Consider the following 20,618-nt stretch of genomic DNA (forward strand, 5'->3'; position numbering starts at 1 on the left):
TAGGATAGTTTCCCTCCTACCTTTTCTTGACACTTTTTTAACTGCCATGTCTCCTCTAAGCCAAGACCAGCTGGATGTCAGATTTAAAATGTATTATGCTTACCTCCAAATGTGTATGCCACGATAAAAGTTGAAGCGAATATATACATTTTAACTTTCCTAAAATATATTGCAGTGGAAAGTTTAGAATGTGAAAACTGTTCAGATTCTCCAAACTGAGACATGAAGTGTCCTCTAGTTGGCAGTATATATTCACTTGCTTTCCCTATACACAAAGTGGAGATAAAGGAGAAAACTTCACCTTGTCTATATATTATAGCAAGATGCCAAGGGCGACCTTTCAAAGCCAAAACCGAGTAGTGTCCCATATCAATGAGATCATTGTGTATATACTAGTACTAATAGTACAGTACATCTCATTGTGTCATCAAATGTTATTTACCAATATACCGATAACCTTAAAATGACCTGTGTAATATTGTGTAGGTTGCCCTCGTGCCACCAATACAGCTCTAAACTATGAGTGCATGCGCTTTACATGAAACAAGACATTAGCAGCAGATCCTTTCGGGTTTGGGATTGAGATATGGGGAATTTGGAGACAAGTCAACACCTTAAAATCTCTGTAATGTTCCTCAAACCGTTCCTGAACAATGTTTGCAGTGTGGCAGGGCGCATTATCAATCCACAGCCATAAGGCAATACCGTTGCTGCAAAGTGGTGTACTTGGTCTGCAACAAGGTTTAGGTAGGTGGTACATGTCAAAGTCACATCCACATGAATGCCCTATCTTCTACCTAATCTAATAGGCTCTTTAATGTAAATAAGTAATGTGGTTTTCTTTTCTTTTTTTTAAAAAAAACATTTATTTTTGACAAAGTTATTAGCATTTTAAGTGTTATCCTGGAGGCGATGTCTGGTCATACTCCCGTCGCTTGTGTAAATGAACTACGGGAGTAAAGGACAACACAGCGTGATCTCGCGAGATCATGCTGTGCTGTGGATTAAGCTGGACAAGAATGAAGAGAAGTGTATGACGCTGATTGGTCAGCGTCATACACTTCTCTTTACTACGCCCACTTGGTCAAGAGTAAAAAAACGCCCACTTGGGCATTAAGAACAAATTTCCATAAAAACTTCAAATGCCCCCTGACCGCTTATTATTTAACCCCTTCCCAACCCATTATGTGCCGGCACATCATGGAGCGGGGAGGGGATGCTGTTTGGAGAGGAGCGGGCTCACGCGTTGAGCCTGCTCCATACACTGCAGGTGTCAGCTGTGTTTTACAGCTGACACACTGCTATAACGGACAGGAACAGCGATGGTGCTTATCCTGGCTGTTTAACTAGTTAAATGCCGTGGTCAATAGCGACAGCGACATTTATAGGGGTCTTCTCATCAGGGACATTTAAGAAATATCCATAGCACCTCTGGGACCCGCACCTATCTCTAGAACGGGGCCCCCTAAACCCCATTCTAGCTTACTCGCTCTGCTGTCTTCCGGCCACTTCCTGGTTAGGTGGATGGGAGTTACGGAAACAGCCGTGTGCTCGCTGAGCTTTTACGGAGTTCACCGTGCGCTTAAAATAATGCTATATTGTAATAGTTCAGATTGTTACGGACGCGGCTATACCAATTTTGTTTCTTTTTTTATATTTTAGAGGGAAAATTAATAATTTAACTACTAAAAATTTTATTTCACTTTTTTTACACATTCTATTGAACCAGCAATCGTCACTAATGTATTGCAGTGTATAGTCACATTGCAGTGTATAGTCATTTTTACAGGCTTCTGTTAAGCCACAGGCAGGACTTAACAAAGGCAATCCTGGGAAGCCATGACAACAATTGGCACTCCACAATGGCGCCAATGAACTGTCGGGGGGGGGGGGGCCGCCACCATCTTCTTTTTTGCTGCGGTAGCGATTGACCGCAGCATTTGAGGGTTTAAACGGCCAGGAACAGCACGATCACTGTTCCCGGCCTTTAGTCCCAGGTGTCAGCTGTAAAACACAGCTGACACCCGCAGCATATGGAGCACATCCTGGTGCGTGAAGGGGTTAAAGATGACCTGTCAGTTCTCGACATGTCGGTTTTAGTAAGTATTGGTATTTCCCATGAAATCATGCTGGAGCATCTCATCTTATCTTATCTATCAAAATCCACATTGGGCTATTCCTCTGCTATTCTTCCTGGAAATTACCTGGGTGTTACAACCTTGTCAATAGAGTGTATCCTTATATAGCCTGACACTGTCAGCACTTATTGGGCAATGCCAGAATGAGTAGGGAATGATAATACCCAGTTGGTTTAGCAGGTATACATTTTACGATGGAAAAAAAATTGTTCTGAACCTACCCTTACCAGGTGTGTTGAGCTGTATATGAAAATATGTTAAAGGGGTTGTATGAAATTAGAAGAATAGGGTCTGCTTTTTTTCCCCAGAAACAGCACCACCCCTGTCCATGTGATGTGTGTGTGTGGTATTGCTCCATGTGAATACAGATGAGCTGCAATATCTGTTACAACCCATGGACAAGATTGGGGCAAATTCTGAAAAAAACTGAACTTTTTTCTAATTTCATACAACCCCTTTGAGCTTGGAAAAATGACTCTTAGAACATTTGGAATACACAATTACATGCTCTTTGACGTGTATAGTTGAGGAAATATAAACCAAACCCACTTCATAATGACATAATTTGAATGGGGGCAGCACCTCTATCACCATGCATATTTGGTAACTGGTTGTGTCCATTGTGATCACAGGTTTAGCACCACTAGTATGCCAAAGGAGTTAAAGGGAAAGTATCACCTACATTTTTTTTCTACTAATTAAAACCATATAATGAAATATAATCTTTTTTTTTCTAATCTGTCTTTATTATTTGATCGTAGATTGTTTAATTATATTTTCTATATATGATTATGGGACAGCCATCTTGCCTGAGCTACTGTTAACAGCATTTAAAAATATGCTTTACAGCAGTCACATGGACCATAAGAACCTGTGAACAAGAGTGGACCCTTTGACCTCTATGGGAGAGTTTTCTAGGCATGCTCTGTGACCTGTGCAGAAGTCATTATGCAGGGAGAAGGAGGAGGGGAGCTGTGTCCATCACCTATGGTCAATAGTGGATCCTGTGTTATCTTCATATAGGCGGTGCCTTTTATTGTAATCCTGCCTGTGATGATAATGAGATGACTGCTGAGAAGTGATCTCTACAGAACAGGAAGGGTCAGTCTATTGTGAGCATCAGTGATCAGTGTGAAAACGGAAAGATTTTAGGATTATTTTTTTGTATAGATAATGCAAAAAATTCTTAAAAAATATTTTAACATATATACTTTATTTAAACAAAAGGTAATTATCTGATGACACTTTCCCTGTGAGGGCATGCCCAGACGTGGCGGATTTCTTCCGCGACTGTGCGCATCAATGGTGCACAGAATCTGCGTTGCAGATTCTGTTGCGGCTTTGCCTAAGGCTGGGTTCACACGTGGCGGAATTTCACTTAAATTCCGCTGCGGACACTCCGCAGCGTTAATCCGCAGCGGAGCCATTTGTCCATTGACTTACACTTTAATTTAGCAGTGTTCGTTTAGACGAGGCGTAAAATTCCGCTGCGGAGCATAGGCTGCGGAGCGGAATTTGGTGTCCGCAGCATGCTCTGTCTGTTGCGGAGCAGTGGCGGACTCATGGCGGAATTTCTCCATTGACTTCAATGGAGATTCTAATTTCCGCAATGAAGTCCGCAGCTGTCATGCACATGTTATGTGTGCTGCGGATGCGTCTTGCTTTTTTAACTTGACATTTCTTCATTCTGGCTGGACCTATGTATTTCTAGGTCTACAGCCAGACTGAGGAAGTCAATGGGGCTCCCGTAATGACGGGTGCGTTGCTAGGAGACGTCAGTAAATAGTCACTGTCCAGGGTGCTGAAAGAGTTAAGCGATCGGCAGTAACTGTTTCTGCACCCTGGACAGTGACTACCAATCCCAATATACAGCAACCTGTAAAAAAAATAGAAGTTCATACTTACCGAGAACTCCCTGCTTCTGTCTCCAGTCCGGCTTCCCAGGATGACGTTTCAGTCTAAGTGACGGCTGCAGCCAATCACAGGCCAATAACAGGCTGCAGCGGTCACATGGACTGCCGCGTCATCCAGGGAGGTCGGGCTGGATGCCGAAAGAGGGACGCGTCACCAAGACAACGGCCGGTAAGTATGAAATTCGTTTACTTTCACTAGGGAAAGTGCTGTCCCTTCTCTCTATCCTGCACTGATAGGGAGAAGGGAAGCACTTTTCCCGCAGTCTGCAGCAGCTAGTCCGCATCAATTTACTGCACATTTTGTGCAGATCCGCAGCAGAATCTGCAACGCAGATTCTGTGCGGCATTGATGCAGACAGTTGCGGAGGAAATCCGCCACGTGTGGTCATGCCCTAAAATGGGCATTAAATTGATGCGGACTAGCCATTGTGTATTGAGGTGAAAGTACTTCCCTTCTCTCTATCAGTGCAGGATAGAGAGAAGGGACAGCACTTTCCCTAGTAAAAATAAAAAGAAATTCATACTTACCCGGCCGTTGCCTTGGTGACCCCTGCAGCCTGTGATTGGCCTGTGATTGGCCTGTGATTGGCTGCAGCCGTCACTTGGACTGAAACGTCATCCTGGGAGGCCGGACTGGAGGAAGAAGCAGGGAGTTCTCGGTAAGTATGAACTTCTATTTTTTTTACAGGTTGATGTATATTGTGATCGGAAGTCACTGTCCAGGGTGCTGAAACAGTTACTGTCGATCGCTTAACTCTTTCAGCACCCTGGACAGTGACTATTTACTGACGTCGCCTAGCAACGCTCCCGTAATTACGGGTGCACACACGTAGTCACCCGTAATTACGGGAGCCCCATTGACTTCCTCAGTCTGGCTGTAGACCTAGAAATACATAGGTCCAGCCAGAATGAAGAAATGTCATGGTAGTAAAACCAATACGCTCCGCAGAAAACATAACATCTGCGGACTTCATTGCGGAATTTTGACTCTCCATTGAAGTCAATGGAGAAATTCCGCAATGAGTCCGCAACAAGTCCGCGACACGTCCGCGACACGTCCGCAACAACCATTGTATGCTGCGGACACCAAATTCCACACCGCAGCCTATGCTCCGCTGTGGAATTGTCTGCAACGTGTAAACAAACCCTACTAAAAAGCTGTGGAAGGCAATGGAGAAACGTGTACACTGCGGATTTCCGCTGCGGACTGTCCGCAGCGGAATTCCAGAGCAATTCCGCCACGTGTGGTCATGCCCTAAAGGTGCTGTCCAAATTGGACTCTTTTTAGTTGTTGGTAGAGACAGAAAGCTGATCGCAGAGTTTCGGAGCTCGAGCTAGAGCACCTGCGCTTATCACATTATCTATTGTCTCAACTGATGATTAATGATAATATTTTGCCATTTTTACTTTATCATTACTATTATTGTACTTGGAATTGTTTCAGACAAAGGTTTTGCCTTAGAATGGATAATTTAAAAAAATGCATAAATAAATAATTAACATTTTATTTAACCACTTGTTTACTTTTGTCCCCTTTTATGAACAGGCAAATTTCAAATTTTAGCTCCCAGTTAATGGCAGAAAACATTTCTACATTTCTACTTTCTAGACAAATGTGGCTTTTAGGGTTGTTAGTAATCACATGACTAAGGCCTTATGCACACAGCCGTGCCCGTAATCACAGCCACCCGCCTTTTCAGCCCATGCTCCCATATAAAGTATTGGAACACGATCCATAAAAAGCAAAAGATAGGGCATTTCCTATCTTTTGCGGAGGCTTTCTACGACCCGGACACCTTCCCGGCAAATATACGGGAAGGTGTCCGTGGTAATAGAAATGAATGGGTCCGTAATTGTGGACTGTAATTATCGTCCGAAATTACGAAAACTACGGTGGTGTCCATGGATCCTCATAGTGTGGAAAGAAGATAAAAGGGTTATACAAGATTAGGAAAGTTTAGCTGCTTTCTTTGAGAAATAGTGCCACTCTTGTCCAAAGGCAGTGTCTGGAATTGCAGTCCAGCTGCATTCAAGTGAATACGGTCAGACATATGAAGCCTATGGACAAGAGTGGCGCTGATTCTGGAAGAATGCAGCTATACTTTCCTAATCTTGTATAACCCCATTAACTTCTATATAATTTCAAAAAACCCTTTTCATTTATCTAGGTCTATGGAATTTGCTTGATAATTGTTCAGTGTTCCGCATCTTCAGCATGTACTGAAAAATTTCGTTTTTGGGCAAAAATAAAAAAAAAATGTTGCTATTGTAGGAAACTTGCCATTCTATTTGATGTATTCAGCAATACAGAACCAAACTATTAAAGGGGGAATATCAGATTTTATTTTTTTAGTATAACTTGCACTAAGAAAATTACAGTAAATTTAGAGAGGTTTACCGCAAATGACATTTATCACCTATCCACAGTATAGGTGATAAATATAGGATTGCTGTGGGCCCAAACACTGGGACCGGCCACGATCACTAGAATACGAATCACCCGTTCCTCCATGACCGAGATGAGAATTAGGATGAATAGAGCAGCAGCGATGGGGCCCACAGCAATCATACATGGATAGGTGACAAATGTGGGAAAACCTCTTTAATAAGCTCTATCTATAGGAGCTTCCGTAAATACGGACGGTATATGGATGTGCATCTGTATACCGTCCATATTTACAGAAGTGTTGCTATGCAACATGCTGATTACATAATTTTAATCCTCCCTTTTTTCACAGACCTGTGTATATGGATGAAATACGGATGCCTACTGATCCGTATTTACTGACAGTATTTCTGGATAGATGAAAATACTGTCCTGTGCATGAGGCGTTGGGCCCCATGCACACAACCATTTTTTTTCCCTCCCGTAAATACTGACCGCAAATACGTCTCCTTTGTCACACGTTTTTAACCCGTATTTATGGACCCCTGCCCGTAAATACGGGTCCGTTGTCATCCTATTCCACCCGTATTTACGGACCCACAAAAAAAGGGGGGCTGGAAATGTCACAATCATGTTCAAACCCCTTAAAAGGGTCACATGATCGCTCAGACACCATTTTCTCTGCTTCTCCTTATTCCAAAATTGAAATCCCCTGACGTCGGCTAGCGACGCTCCCGTAATTACGGGTGTACACACGCAGCCAGCCGTAATTACGGGAGCCCCATAGACTTCTATGGGCCTGCCCGTGCCCTAATTACGGCCTGAAATAGGACATGCTCTATATTTTTCAACGGCCCGGGCACCTTCCCGTGCGCAAACGCCGTCATGTGCATGGGGCCTTACAGTTTGGCCTCTTAGTGCTGTAGAGCTTTATAGTCAAAAGAGAGCACAGTAATATCGGACAATATGCAGCGCTCCGACTTTCTGTGCTAAAACTTAGTTTCCGATCACACATATACGATGTCTGCAGAAAGGTGGTACATTTGCTTACATATGTGCTTAGCCATACAAACAATTGCACCTTTTCAGCACTCACAAATTAAATTGTTGCCTGTCCATTCAATTTGGACACCTTAACATAAGTTAACAATGTATCTAATAAATTCTGATGTTATTAGGGCTGGCCCTAAAGGTTTGGATGAGCCATCCCTGCTTAAAGAGAACCTGTCACCTCTTAGGGCATGCCCACACGTGGCGGATTTCCTCCGCAACTGTCCGCATCAATGCCGCACAGAATCTGCGTTGCAGATTCTGCGGCGGATCTGCCCAAAATGTGCAGTAAATTGATGCGGACTGCGGTAAAAGTGCTTCCCTTCTCTCTATCAGTGCAGGATAGAGAGAAGGGACAGCACTTTCCCTAGTGAAAGTAAAAGAATTTCATACTTACCGGCCGTTGTCTTGGTGACGCGTCCCTCTTTCGGCATCCAGCCCGACCTCCCTGGATGACGCGGCAGTCCATGTGACCGCTGCAGCCTGTGATTGGCTGCAGCCGTCACTTAGACTGAAACGTCATCCTGGGAAGCCGGACTGGAGACAGAAGCAGGGAGTTCTCGGTAAGTATGAACTTCTATTTTTTTTACAGGTTGCTGTATATTGGGATCGGTAGTCACTGTCCAGGGTGCTGAAACAGTTACTGCCGATCGCTTAACTCTTTCAGCACCCTGGACAGTGACTATTTACTGACGTCTCCTAGCAACGCTCCCGTAATTACGGGAGCCCCATTGACTTCCTCAGTCTTGCTGTAGACCTAGAAATACAAAGGTCCAGCCAGAATGAAGAAATGTCATGTCAAAAAAGCAAGACGCATCCGCAGCACACAACATGTGCATGACATCTGCGGACTTCATTGCGGATATTAGAATCTCCATTGAAGTCAATGGAGAAATTCTGCCATGAGTCCGCAACCAGTCCGCCACAGGTCCGCAACATCCATTGTATGCTGCGGACACCAAATTCCGTACCGCAGCCTATGCTCGGCAGCAGAATTTTCCGCTTTGTCTAAACGAACCCTACTAAATAGAAGTGGAAGTCAATGGAGAAACGGCTCCGCTGCGGATTAACGCTGCGGAGTGTCCGCAGCGGAATTCAAGAGCAATTCCGCCACGTGTGGCTTTGCCCTTATGATATGTCTGTTTTAGTAAATAATTGCATTCCCGGCAAAATAATTCTGGAGCATCTTTTTTTTAGAAGTCTACGTTGTGCCGTTCTTTTGTTATTCCTCCTAGAAAGGTATGAATAAATTGACAACTGGGTGTTACCAGTTGGGGATGTGTCCCTACAAAAGCTAAAAATATCCAATAAGCACTGACAGATTGAGACTGTACAGGGACACGCCTCTTTGACAACGAGAATGGTAACACCCAGTTGTCAGTTTATGTATAGGAATACCAGAAGAACGGGACGACGCAGAGTTTTAAGAGAATATGGCCTAGAATTGTTATTTCAAGGGGAACACAAGAATTTACTAAAATAAACATGTCTGAAGAGGCGACAGTTGATCTCTAAGGGGACGGCACTGACAGTCTAGGACCCGAGGCTTGCTAACACCACCAATCTTAATATTAACTATACAGCAGTTTAGTTTAGAAATTATATAGCACTGTTTAATTACTTTATGTATGTGGTTGTTATTTGGTCACTTTATGTTGGTATCATTGGAGCACAGTGTAGTGGTATTAACTTAGCATTTTGTGTGTTTGCTACTTAGGCACTATACAGTTTTCTCAGTTTTTCAGTGTATCTTAGTAACGTCACTGTATAACATTGTTAGTCTCTGTATATTAGTATTAGTTGAACACTGTATGGTGGTATTTACTTAGGCATTGTGAGGCTCTGTACGGCATATTTTTCTTGACAGTGTATAATAGTGACATCATTGTAGAGTTATTTAAGCAACTATATGAAAGTAAAAATATTACCAGCCCTCAAGCACCACACAAAAATGTTATTTGTAAATGTATTTATTTATAAATGGAGATAAAAGCAAATAGAGAAAATATACTGTATCAAATATATCACAATATCTATCAATAAAAACAATATATCAAATATGTATCACAAACATATATCACAGTAGAAATAGAATATCAGATAGAAATGGTTTGTGACATAGGTGTATGAACCTAATTACAATAGATTCATACACCTATGTCACAACCAGTGGAAACCGATATTCTATTACTATTGTGATATATGTTTGTGATGCATATTTGATATAATGTTTTTATTGATACAAAAAAAGTGGTATATATTTGATACGGTATATTTTGTCTGTTTGTTTTTATTTCCATTTTTATATAAATACATTTTCAAATATAATTTTTGTGTGCCGCTTGATGGCCGGTAATTCCTTTTTTCATCTCTTGTGCGTATTTTAGATTTCTTTGGAATATATAAATCAGTAGTGTCACTCGCACACACACACACATCAAGAGGCTAATAGTGAGACATTCTCCATTTGGCAACTGTATGAAAGTGCTATTTGGCCAATGTATTGCACTATTGGATGCCATACTGTTTGGAGCTTATTATTAGACATTGGTATGTTTATTTGTACAGTGTATAACAGTCCATCATATAGGGGGCACCAACAAAAAATACCACACATGCCATTATCCAATGTTAGGCCAGCAGTGGCTGTAGCTATTAGGGGACTACTTTATCCATTGTTAAAGTGCAACAGACCACTGGGCCACCAGACTTTATAACCATATTCATCCCAGCGGTCCACTAGGAATTAAACAGCTACTGGACTAAAAGTGTTCAGAAAGCAAAATGTTTCAATGATTACTGAACATTTAGGGTATGTGCACACACACTAATTACGTCCGTAATTGACGGACGTATTTGGGCCGCAAGTACCGGACCGAACACAGTGCAGGGAGCCGGGCTCCTAGCATCATAGTTATGTACGATGCTAGGAGTCCCTGCCTCGCTGCAGGACAACTGTCCCGTACTGAAAACATGATTACAGTACGGGACAGTTGTCCTGCAGCGAGGCAGGGACTCCTAGCATCGTACATAAGTATGATGCTAGGAGCCCGGCTCCATGCACTGTGTTCGGTCCGGTACTTGCGGCCGAAATACGTCCGTCAATTACGGACGTAATTAGTGTGTGTGCACATACCCTAAAGCTGGCCATATATGTCAGATAAAACTTGGCTGAAACTGATGGTATTGACAGGATCAGAAGACTATCTTTGTACCAATCCTTTGTACTATTCGCATATAGGACGCTGCTAGAAATTCATTGGTTTATTACCCTTTACCCATTTAAATAATCATGCACGCGTGTCCGACAGCTACACTACCGGACAGAAGTTTTAGAACACCTCAATTTTTCCAGTTTTTATTGACATTTGCTCAGTTTAATGTCTCAAATGTACTTTGAAATGAACGCATAGAAGAAATAAACAAGTTAAGATGAATAAATATAATGGATTAACTTTGTATCAACAAATGAAATCTAGATTTTTGACTCTTCAGAGTAGCCACCACTAGCCGATATAACAGCTTGACACAATTGACGCATTCTTTCTACAATTGCATTCAGATATTGTTCAGAAATTTCTTCCCAACATTGTTGCAGAAGCTCCCACAAATGTGCTGAACTTGTAGGCTGCTTTGCTTTCACCCTTCTGTCGGTTTCATCCCAAACAACTCAATAGGGTTTAAGTCTGGAGACTGTGCAGAACATTACATCCTTTAAAGCCTATCGACTTCTTCTTGTCTTCTTAGGTAGCTTTGACATAACCTAGAATTATGTTTTGGATCATTGTCTTGCTGTAATATGAACCCCTGACCAACTAGGCTTACACCAGAGTATTGCATGGCGCATCAAAATGGTGTGGCAGCCCTTATTGTCCAGTGTGCCAGTAACCCTGTGCAAGTTGCCAAGTCATGAACCAGCAAAAGAGCCCCAGACCATCATGCTTCCTCCTCGATGTTTGACAGTTGGGGTATGTTCACACTGCTTATTTTCGGCCGTTTTACGTGCCGTAAACGGCCGAAAAATTGGAAGCAGGATGCCTCCAAACATTTGTGCATTGATTTCAATGGGAAAAACTGAGTTCTGTTCCAACGGGGCGGTTTTTTACGCAGCCATTTTGAAAAACGGCCACAGAAAAAAACACCCGCAAAAAGAAGTGCATGTCACTTCTTAAGCCGTCATTGATTCTATAGAAAAACATCTCCAAAAACAGCCGTAAAAAACGCTGCGTAAAACGCGAGTTGCTAAAAAAAACTTCAGAAAAACAGGAGCTGTTTTTCCTTGAAAACAGCTCCGTATTTTCAGATGTTTTTTGCTAAGCTTGTGAACATAGCCTTGGTGTCAGAGACTGAGGAAGCATCCTTTCACGTACTCGACGATGTACAAAAACCCTGCGTGATGTACCAAATATGTCAAATTTTGATTCATCAGTCTATAAGACCTTCTTCCACTCTACAGCAGTTCACTGGAGGTGCTGCTTGGCCCAGGCAAGTCTTTCTTTTTATTTAACAGTCTTAGCAGTGGCTTTCCTGCTGATACTCGACCTGTCAAACCTGCAAATAGAAGTCTTCTCTTCACAGTTTAAATGGAAAATTGATAATTTCTTGCAGCATTAAGCTGGGCTTGAAGATTTTGTGCTGTGAGGCGCTGATCATGCACTGTTGACTCTCAAAAACTTGTCATCTGATTTTGTAGTCGCCTTTGGTCAGCCAGTCTTCTTCCTGTCAGGGTAACGCCACACGGAGTGGCCCTGACACGGTCGCAACGCGGCTAACAACCGCGCCGGCACCATGTTCGGTGCGGCTGTCAAACAGCTTGTTAGTGGCCGCATGTTAACGTGGGTAAACCGTCCCTTTATCTGAAAAATCGTGTGGCCATGAATTAATACACCCTTTATAGTCGCAGAATTTTGCAAATTACAACGGAAAAAGCCGAACACTGCACTCGGCTATCTCCCGCGCTCCCTTAGAGAATGAATGGAGCGGCAGTGCGCATGCGCAAGAAACCGGAATACCTCTTAACAAGGTATTTGTCAGCCGCTCCTACATAGTGCCAGCGCGGTTGTTGGTCGTGTTGCTACCGTGTCAGGGCCGCTCCGTGTGGCCGTACCCTCAGAGTTTCCACCAGTTTCCTGTGCCTTTTGATGGTATAGGAAACTGTACTGACTTCCACCTTGGCTTTCTTGGCAATTTCTATGCAGGACAGACCTACACTTCTAAGGGTTATAATTGTCTGTCTTCTTTTGTTAATTGCCTTTTTCTTGCCATTACGACAGCAATGTGCTCTGTCCTGAAGAGTTAGGGCATGTTCACACGGAGTGTTTTCAGCCGTTTTTCGGACCGTAAACGTCCCGAAAAACGGGTGAAAAATCGGAAGCAGATTTCAATGGGAAAAACGGCGTCCTGTTTCGACGGGTCGTTTTTTTTCACGGCCGTTTTTCCGAACAGACTTCATTACAACACCCTGTAGGGCAGGATTTGGACAGATTTAGGGTATGTTCACACGGCTTATTTTCGGCCATTTTTCAGGCCCTAAACGGCCGAGAAATAGGAAGCAGAATGCCTCCAAACATCTGCTCATTGATGGGAAAAACTGAGTTTTGTTCCGATGGCCCGTTTTTTTACGCGGCCATTTTGAAAAACGGCCGCGAAAAAGAAGTGCATGTCACTTCTTCAGCCATTTTTGGAGCAGTTTTTCATAGACTATAGAAATATATTCCCTTGAAAACAGCTCCGTATTTTCAGACGTTTTTGAGTTTGTGTGTGCACATACCCTTAGGGTAACTTACTTTTGAACCTTTGAACCATTTCACATTATTTGCTGTACTAGAAATGTGTTAATGTAAAAAAATAACTGGAAAAGTTGAGGTGTTCTAAAACTTTTGACTGGTAGTGTATGTTGTGTATAGCCAGCTTAATTCTTTCACTAGTCGCAAGAGACCAGGTAATGATTGTACCAAAAAACAATAGGAACCAGACTCTAACTATATTGTCAGTGAACAGGGATGAGATGCTCACTGGGCCAATGAGCTAATGAGGTCTAAATGCTGAATGCTAGATGGACCACCAGACATTGGACTACTAAGGCCCTTTTACACGGGCCAGTGATAGGGTAAATGAGCATTCATCTTAATGCTCATTTCAATCATTGTCCTGTGTAAACAAAGCAATGATCAACCGTTGAACGAGCAAACACTCGACTATCAGCTGATCCGCTCGTTTATGTGCCAATAAAATAGTCGCTAGTCGGCAGCACATCTTTGTAAACAGGGAGATGTACTGCCGACATTATGAGAATGTATGGAGGCGATCGATTGTGGTAACGATCTCTCGTCCTCATACATTACTGATCATAGCTCCATATTGGGCCTTGTTAAAGGACCCTTAGGCCCCATGCACACGAACGTGCTTTTGCGAACACAATTCCCCCGAAAATCCACGGGAGAATTGCGGCCCCATTCATTCCTATGGGGCCATGCACACAACCGTGGTTTCCACGGTCCGTGCATGGCCTCGGAGCCCGGACTGCAGAAAGAACGGGCAAGCCTTATTATGGCCGTGTTCTGCGGTCCAGGCTCATTGAAAATAATGGCCATGTGCACAGCCCGTTTTGCAGGCGGCTTGCGGCTGACACTCCGTGGCTGGCCGACCCGGAAATCACGGCCGTGCACATGGCTATGGACGTGTGGATGAGGCCTTAATGTGCTTGTAATCATGAGGAACCACATGGGCAAAAGAACTGCACATGTAAGTATGTTATGGAAAGCCCGTGTTAAACTTGCTATAAGACTTTGTGAATTCTAATTATACCTCTGCTCCTGTTAACTGAAAGGGAATTATAAGAAAAAATGACAGACATTTCACAGGGTGGCTAGATTGTATTCTAAAATTAACGTTTATCTAAACTTTATACATTTCACAGAGATTTGAACATATTCATATTTGCACATATAAACGTTGGCAAAAAAATGATACTTCCCCTTTAATATTAGACATTATGTTTCATATGACATGGATGTATTGCCTACCTTGGTTGAAGCTTCCCGTTCCAGTTTAATGGGGCTCTGAAGGTGAAAAGATTATACACACACATCAGCATGGACTATGAAAAAATGTCTATATATGTTTTTATAATATTTTATATGATGAAATGTAATTGCAACCCTCGTGTTACAGGGTTTATAAAGACACAAACTGAAAAAGCGGAAGACTCTTCTAAAAGAGGTTAATATCATGGTGGCTTAATGTTCTTAATCAGATGTCACATCGCAATATTGAGGATTTTTTGAAGAAAATAACGTGTAAAGTGTAAACCACATCTGATAATATGAGGTCAGCGCATGAAAGGAAAATGCTTTATTGGTAACATGAAAACATAAATTTGGAGAGATTCACTAAGCAGTGGTCAGGATGGGGACAGGAACCCATGAGGTAGAAATTAAGATCAAAAGTGAACGCCAAAAACTGTACAAAAGTGTTGAGTAACAACCTGTATGTATCTATATACAAAAGGATACACATCCATCCATCCATACAAGAGAGACTAGAAGAAGCCGTGGGAGGACAACTGCTGGAAAACTATTCTCTCATAGGAGGTCCATACTTCTTTACAGTGGTCACCTCAGTCAACTCGGCACTTTATTTAACACTTTACTGGCTGCACAGAGTAAACCAGATGCAACTGACATTGCAGTTCTTGTCTGTCTACCACATTAATTGTCATTTAACAGGATAAATGCATAAGAACAGCTATAAAGGTTATTACCAATACATACTATTATAGTATTTGGGGTGTACAGCTATAAACAAAAAGTTTACTTTTTTTTTTTTAAAGAAAACAGCTCCACTCTTATCCTTGGCTGTGTCTGGTATTGCAGCTCAGTGCAATTCAAGTGAATGGAAATGAGCTGTAATACCAGACACAGCCTATGGACAAGTATGGAGCTATTTCTGGAAAAAAACAAAAAAATAGATATCCCTTTAATAATACGTGTTAAGAAATACTCTTAAGCACATCCATTAAGTTCTACAACAGGTCCAACTTATTTAATAATGACTCTTCTCTTGTTACCTCAGACACACCAGTCATAAGTCTGTACACGCCTTGTCAGTTGTATTGACATCTGATGGCCAGCTTTAGGCTAGATTTACACTAACGTAACCATAACTAACCGTTTACGGCCCGAAAAACGGCTGAAAACACTGCGTGTGAACATACCCTTAGGCTGGATTCACACGAGCATGTTCCGTCCGTAATAGACGGAACGTATTTCGGCCGCAAGTCCCGGACCGAACACAGTGCAGAGAGCCGGGCTCCTAGCATCATAGTTATGTACGACGCTAGGAGGCCCTGCCTCGCTGCGGGACAACTGTCCCGTACTGAAAACATGATTACAGTATGGGACAGTTGTCCCGCAGCGAGGCAGGGACTCCTAGCGTCGTACATAACTATGATGCTAGGAGCCCGGCTCCCTGCAGTGTTTGGTCCGGGACTTGCGGCCGAAATACAATCCGTCCATTACGGACCGAACATGCTCGTGTGAATCCAGCCTAAGGCCTTAAAGTGAGTTTTTAGTTTTCTATAGGATAGACCATTAATGTTTGATCAATGGGGGTCCAATATCACCAATCAGCTGAAAGGGGGATCAAGCTGGAGCTTTAAGGGCTTGTCCACATGTAACAGAATTGCTGTAGAAAATTTCTGCAGCAATTCCACGGAAACCAGCAGGTTTTCCGCTGCGGAAAAAACGCAGCATTTCCTGCGTTTTTTACTGCAGAAAATGGTGCGTATTTTGCGGCGTTTTTTTCAATGCTGGGAGATGGTGACGTCTCCTCTGAAAAACGCAGCAATTCAGACCACTTTCCGCAGCAGGAATTGACATGCTGCGGTACGAAAAATAAGCACCGCAGGTTAATTTCTGGTCCGAAATTTTAAGCAGTGTGTGGATGAGATTTCTTAAATCTCACCCACTTTGCTGCTACTGTATTCTGATGCGTATTTTCCATCCGCAATTCCGGATGGAAAATAAGCAGCAATTCCGCTACGTGTGGACAAGCCCTAAGGATCATGCACTGCAGAATCTGACACAGTGCCGTCCACGTGCATGCAGATGTGTCTGGAACTGCAGCTGGTACTGGTCAGTGTCGGTTACTGTGTCTGAGTTGACACAGACATAGCTGTATGGACAAGAGCATGGCTGTGTCATGGCAGCGAAGGGACTGTGATGCTTAGCATAGGCCATCAATGCGTGAATGGTGGGCATCGGACCCACATGACCCCTACTGATAACACATTGAGGACACATCCTAAAGATAAGCCATTAATGTTATATACTAGAAGACTCATTTAAAGCAACTGCATGAAATTTTAAAAAAAAGGGCCCAGTTTGAGCTGCAATACCAGACACAGTCTATTAGCGAGAGTGGCGCTGTTTCTGAAAAATAAAATATAATTCTCCAATCTCATACAATTCCCTTAAGCCTATATACAGTTGTCAATCTATATCCACCCAAAGTATACTTCCCAGTATTGACGAGATATGCTGCTGTATGTTCCAAAGAGTACATCTAGATCAGACATTTGCTGCAAAGATCCGTACGACACATCATTATTTACACTACTTTTTAACTTTGGTCTATGTGAAGCAAACTATATACAAAGACATTTACAGCAAATATTGGAAATACATGCTGACATCTTTCCTCAGACTACTTTTAAACTAATGTATTTAGAAGAAAACACTGAAAATACTACAAAGTGCAGGTCTGTCTGGATCATCCTTAGAGAATCTCTCCTACTGCATACATTTGAAGAATAAATGTCTCATTGAACACTGGCACAAACCATGGCTTGAAATGAAGGCACAACAGTTGGTCGGACGCACCAGCAGCAGATTATTAGGGATGGACACGACAAGCGAACATGCACCAACACTCAGCAACAGAGATATGGCCGATGGCCAAGAATGGATTCCTATAGTGAAATATTTGAAAACGAACACCACATTACATATTATATGATCTAATAGTGTTCCTTTAACAGTATGTGTAGACGATATATATAACGAAAAGTATTTTTCGTTTGTCAATAAAAGGTAATTAACAACATTTTTACTTTTATTCTCAAATTTTTGGTCATTTTTGTACCTTTATACTGACAAAAAATACAACATAGCAATAAAATATCTTACCTTCATGGGTGCAAGCTGTATGGGTGTTATACAAGATGGATCCACCATAGGCTTGGGCCGATTGGCTGTGTCTGCCAGCAAACTTTGCCATTGTTGAGGAAGGCCAATGAACTTTTGCTCTTTGTGATCGAATCCAGTGTGAACCCTGTGTTCAAAGTTTGAAGGTCCTGATATTTCAATTTTTTTCTTTTTCTTCCCAAACATTTTGGGCAATCCGGTTAAACCTAAAGAGAAAGATGACATAATCTTAGAAGTGTACTATAACTATCCTTATTGTCAATTTTCAGTACAATAAGCATAAGTTCTAAATTATGGCACGCAAAGGGGATTCACTGGGCACAAATTTGCTCCATGATCCTAAAACCATAAAACCAAACACATGCAGTTAGGTCTAGAATTATTGGGACAGTGACACAAGTTTTGTCATTTTTGCTGTTCACCAAAACATTGAATATACAGTTATATAATCAATATGAGCTTGAAATGCAGACTTTCAGCTTTAATTTGAGGGTATTCACATCCTAATTTGAGGAAGGGTTTAAGAATTACAGCTCTTTAATATGTAGCTGCCTCTTTTTCAAGGGGCCAAAGGTAATTGGACAATTATCTCAAAAGCTATTTAATGGGCTGCATGGGCTATTCCCTCGTTAAACCATCATCAATTAAGCAGGTAAAAGGTTTGGAGTTGATTCCAGGTTTGGCATTTGCATTTGGAAGCTGTTGCTGTGAACCCACAACTTGAGGTCAAAGGAGCTCTCAACGCAAGTGAAACAGACCATCGTTAAGCTGGAAAAAAATTAAGAAATCCATCAGAGAGAGATGGCACAAATGTTAGGAGTGGCCAAATCAACAGTTTGGTAAATTCTTGAAAAAAAAGTGCGCACCAGTGATCTTGTGAACTCCAAAAAGCCTGGACGTCCACGGAAGATAACAGTGGTGGATGATCGCAGAATCCTTTCCATGGTGGAGAAAAACCCCTTCAAAATATCTACCCAAGTGAAGAACACTCTCCTGGAAGTAGGTGTATCAGTATCTAAGTCTACCATAAAGAGAAGACTTCATGAGAGCAAATACAGAGGGTTCAACACGAGGTGCAAACCATTAAATCATCCTCAAAAATAGAAAGGCCAGATTAGACTTTGCCAAACAACATGTAAAGAAGCCGCCCAGTTCTGGAACAGCATTTGCTGGACAGATGAAACTAACAACCTGTACCAGAATGATGGGAGGAAGAAAGTATGGAGAAGGCTTGGAACGGCTCATGATCCAAAGCACACCACATCCTCTGTAAAACATGGTGGAGGCAGTGTGATGGCATGGGAATGCATGGCTGCCAAAGGCACTGGGTCACTATTTTTATTGATGATGTGACTGAAGACAGAAGCAGCCGGATGAACAGATGGACAAAAAACATACTGCGAAAGTAAACCAGGAATTTTTTAAGGCAAAAAAGTGGAATATTCTTCAATGGCCAAGTCAATCAGCAGATCTCAACCCGATCGAGCTGCATTTCACTTGCTTAAGACAAAACTTAAGGCAGAAAGACCCACAAACAAGCAGCAACTGAAGACGCTGCAGTAAAGGCCGGGAGAGCGTCACAAAAGAGGAAACCCAGCGTTTGGTGAGGTCCATGGGTTCCAGACTTCAGGCAGTCATTGCCTGCAGAGGATTCTCTACAAAGTATTAAAAAAAACAACATTTTATTTATATTAATGTTATTTTGTCCAATTACTTTTGAGCGGACCCCTGAAATGTAGGGAAATGGAGTAGGGCTGTGTAATATAATCCCACTGAGACTATAGTAGTTTATAATCTTTAAAAGGGTATTCCCATTTTAGACATTTATGACATATCCACAGGACCAATGTATGGGACCCGCACCTATATCGAGAACGGGGGTCATCCGACCACCAGTTCACCTGCCGGCCCTAGATTCCAGACTGGAAATAGTGGAGGGAGGGTCATGCATGCACGCAGCTCTCGCCATTCTATTGTATGGGAGTTATCGAAACAGCCTAGCAGTGTTTGCTTGGCTGTTTCCTTAATTCCTGTCGTACAGAATGGAGAGATGCGTGCATGTGTGGGCCTCTCTCCACTAATACCCGTCTGGAATCTGCGACCTGCGGCTACCATACCAGCCGAAGCAGGGGTCTGGTGACCCCCGTTCTCAATGTAGGTGCAGCTCCCGGAGCTGGGACTCGCATCTATCCTGTGAATATGCCATAAATTTCTAAGATGGCAATACCCCTTTAAAGTTCTGATTTTGAAAGCCAATTTTCAAAATACTTTAATAGGTAATTCTAAGTTAATAAAGGGGAGTGTCTATCACTCTGGAGGAACCATCAAGTATATGCATTACACGGACAGCCTATTGATTTAAATGAGAACCGTGTAATGCCTCCTTTCCCCTGTGGTGGTCCACTACACATTGCAGCTGATTGCATGGTGTTCCAGCAGGACATCCTATGATTTGCTAATCATCGGTGGACCTTTCTAACAAAAATGGAGCGTTCAAGGTGGATAACCTCTTTAGTGTTCGGCTACACGGTGAAATCAATAGGTCATTGAAATGATGTGATGAAATTTGGTTACAGGGTATCCCAACAATGGTTTTGTTAACAGGTGCACATAACGGCATGGACATTCGTGCCATAGAGGAAGATCAAGCAGGTGCTTTGGATCCCATTAGGAGAGGAGATGCCCTCTCTGCAGGCCCTACAATGTTGGAAAACAAGGGATGTAGGGGAAAAAAACTGTACTAGGTGGTTGGGGGTGTTAATCAGCACCAGCACTTTCATGTACGCATCGGCACAATGCTGTCGTGACTACTGGCAGCTTGAAGTTGACCACCTTTTGTCATTGGCTGGATCATCCTTGGGCAACACCTTTCACACAAGAAACAACAAGTCACAACGTCTACATAAAAATGTAGTAGTAAGCATAA

General features: G+C 42.5%; 1 protein-coding gene across 2 annotated transcripts in view; it reads right to left on the reverse strand.

The window, feature by feature from the left end:
• The window catches only part of PAK5 (p21 (RAC1) activated kinase 5), a 153,445-nt gene that overhangs the window by 80,725 nt on the left and 52,102 nt on the right, over positions 1–20,618 (reverse strand). Inside the window, exons 2-3 of one of the 2 annotated variants that reach the window (XM_075863069.1) lie at positions 17,675–17,898; positions 14,513–14,548 (exon numbers count right to left, since the gene is read on the reverse strand). In XM_075863069.1, the coding sequence (XP_075719184.1) occupies positions 14,513–14,548; positions 17,675–17,898 (260 nt within the window). The remainder of the gene's footprint in view (positions 1–14,512; positions 14,549–17,674; positions 17,899–20,618) is intronic. The other variant, XM_075863070.1, reaches the window with a different exon arrangement.

Source organism: Rhinoderma darwinii, chromosome 4 (genome assembly GCF_050947455.1).
Source record: "Rhinoderma darwinii isolate aRhiDar2 chromosome 4, aRhiDar2.hap1, whole genome shotgun sequence".
In the NCBI taxonomy this organism is placed as follows: domain Eukaryota; kingdom Metazoa; phylum Chordata; class Amphibia; order Anura; family Rhinodermatidae; genus Rhinoderma; species Rhinoderma darwinii.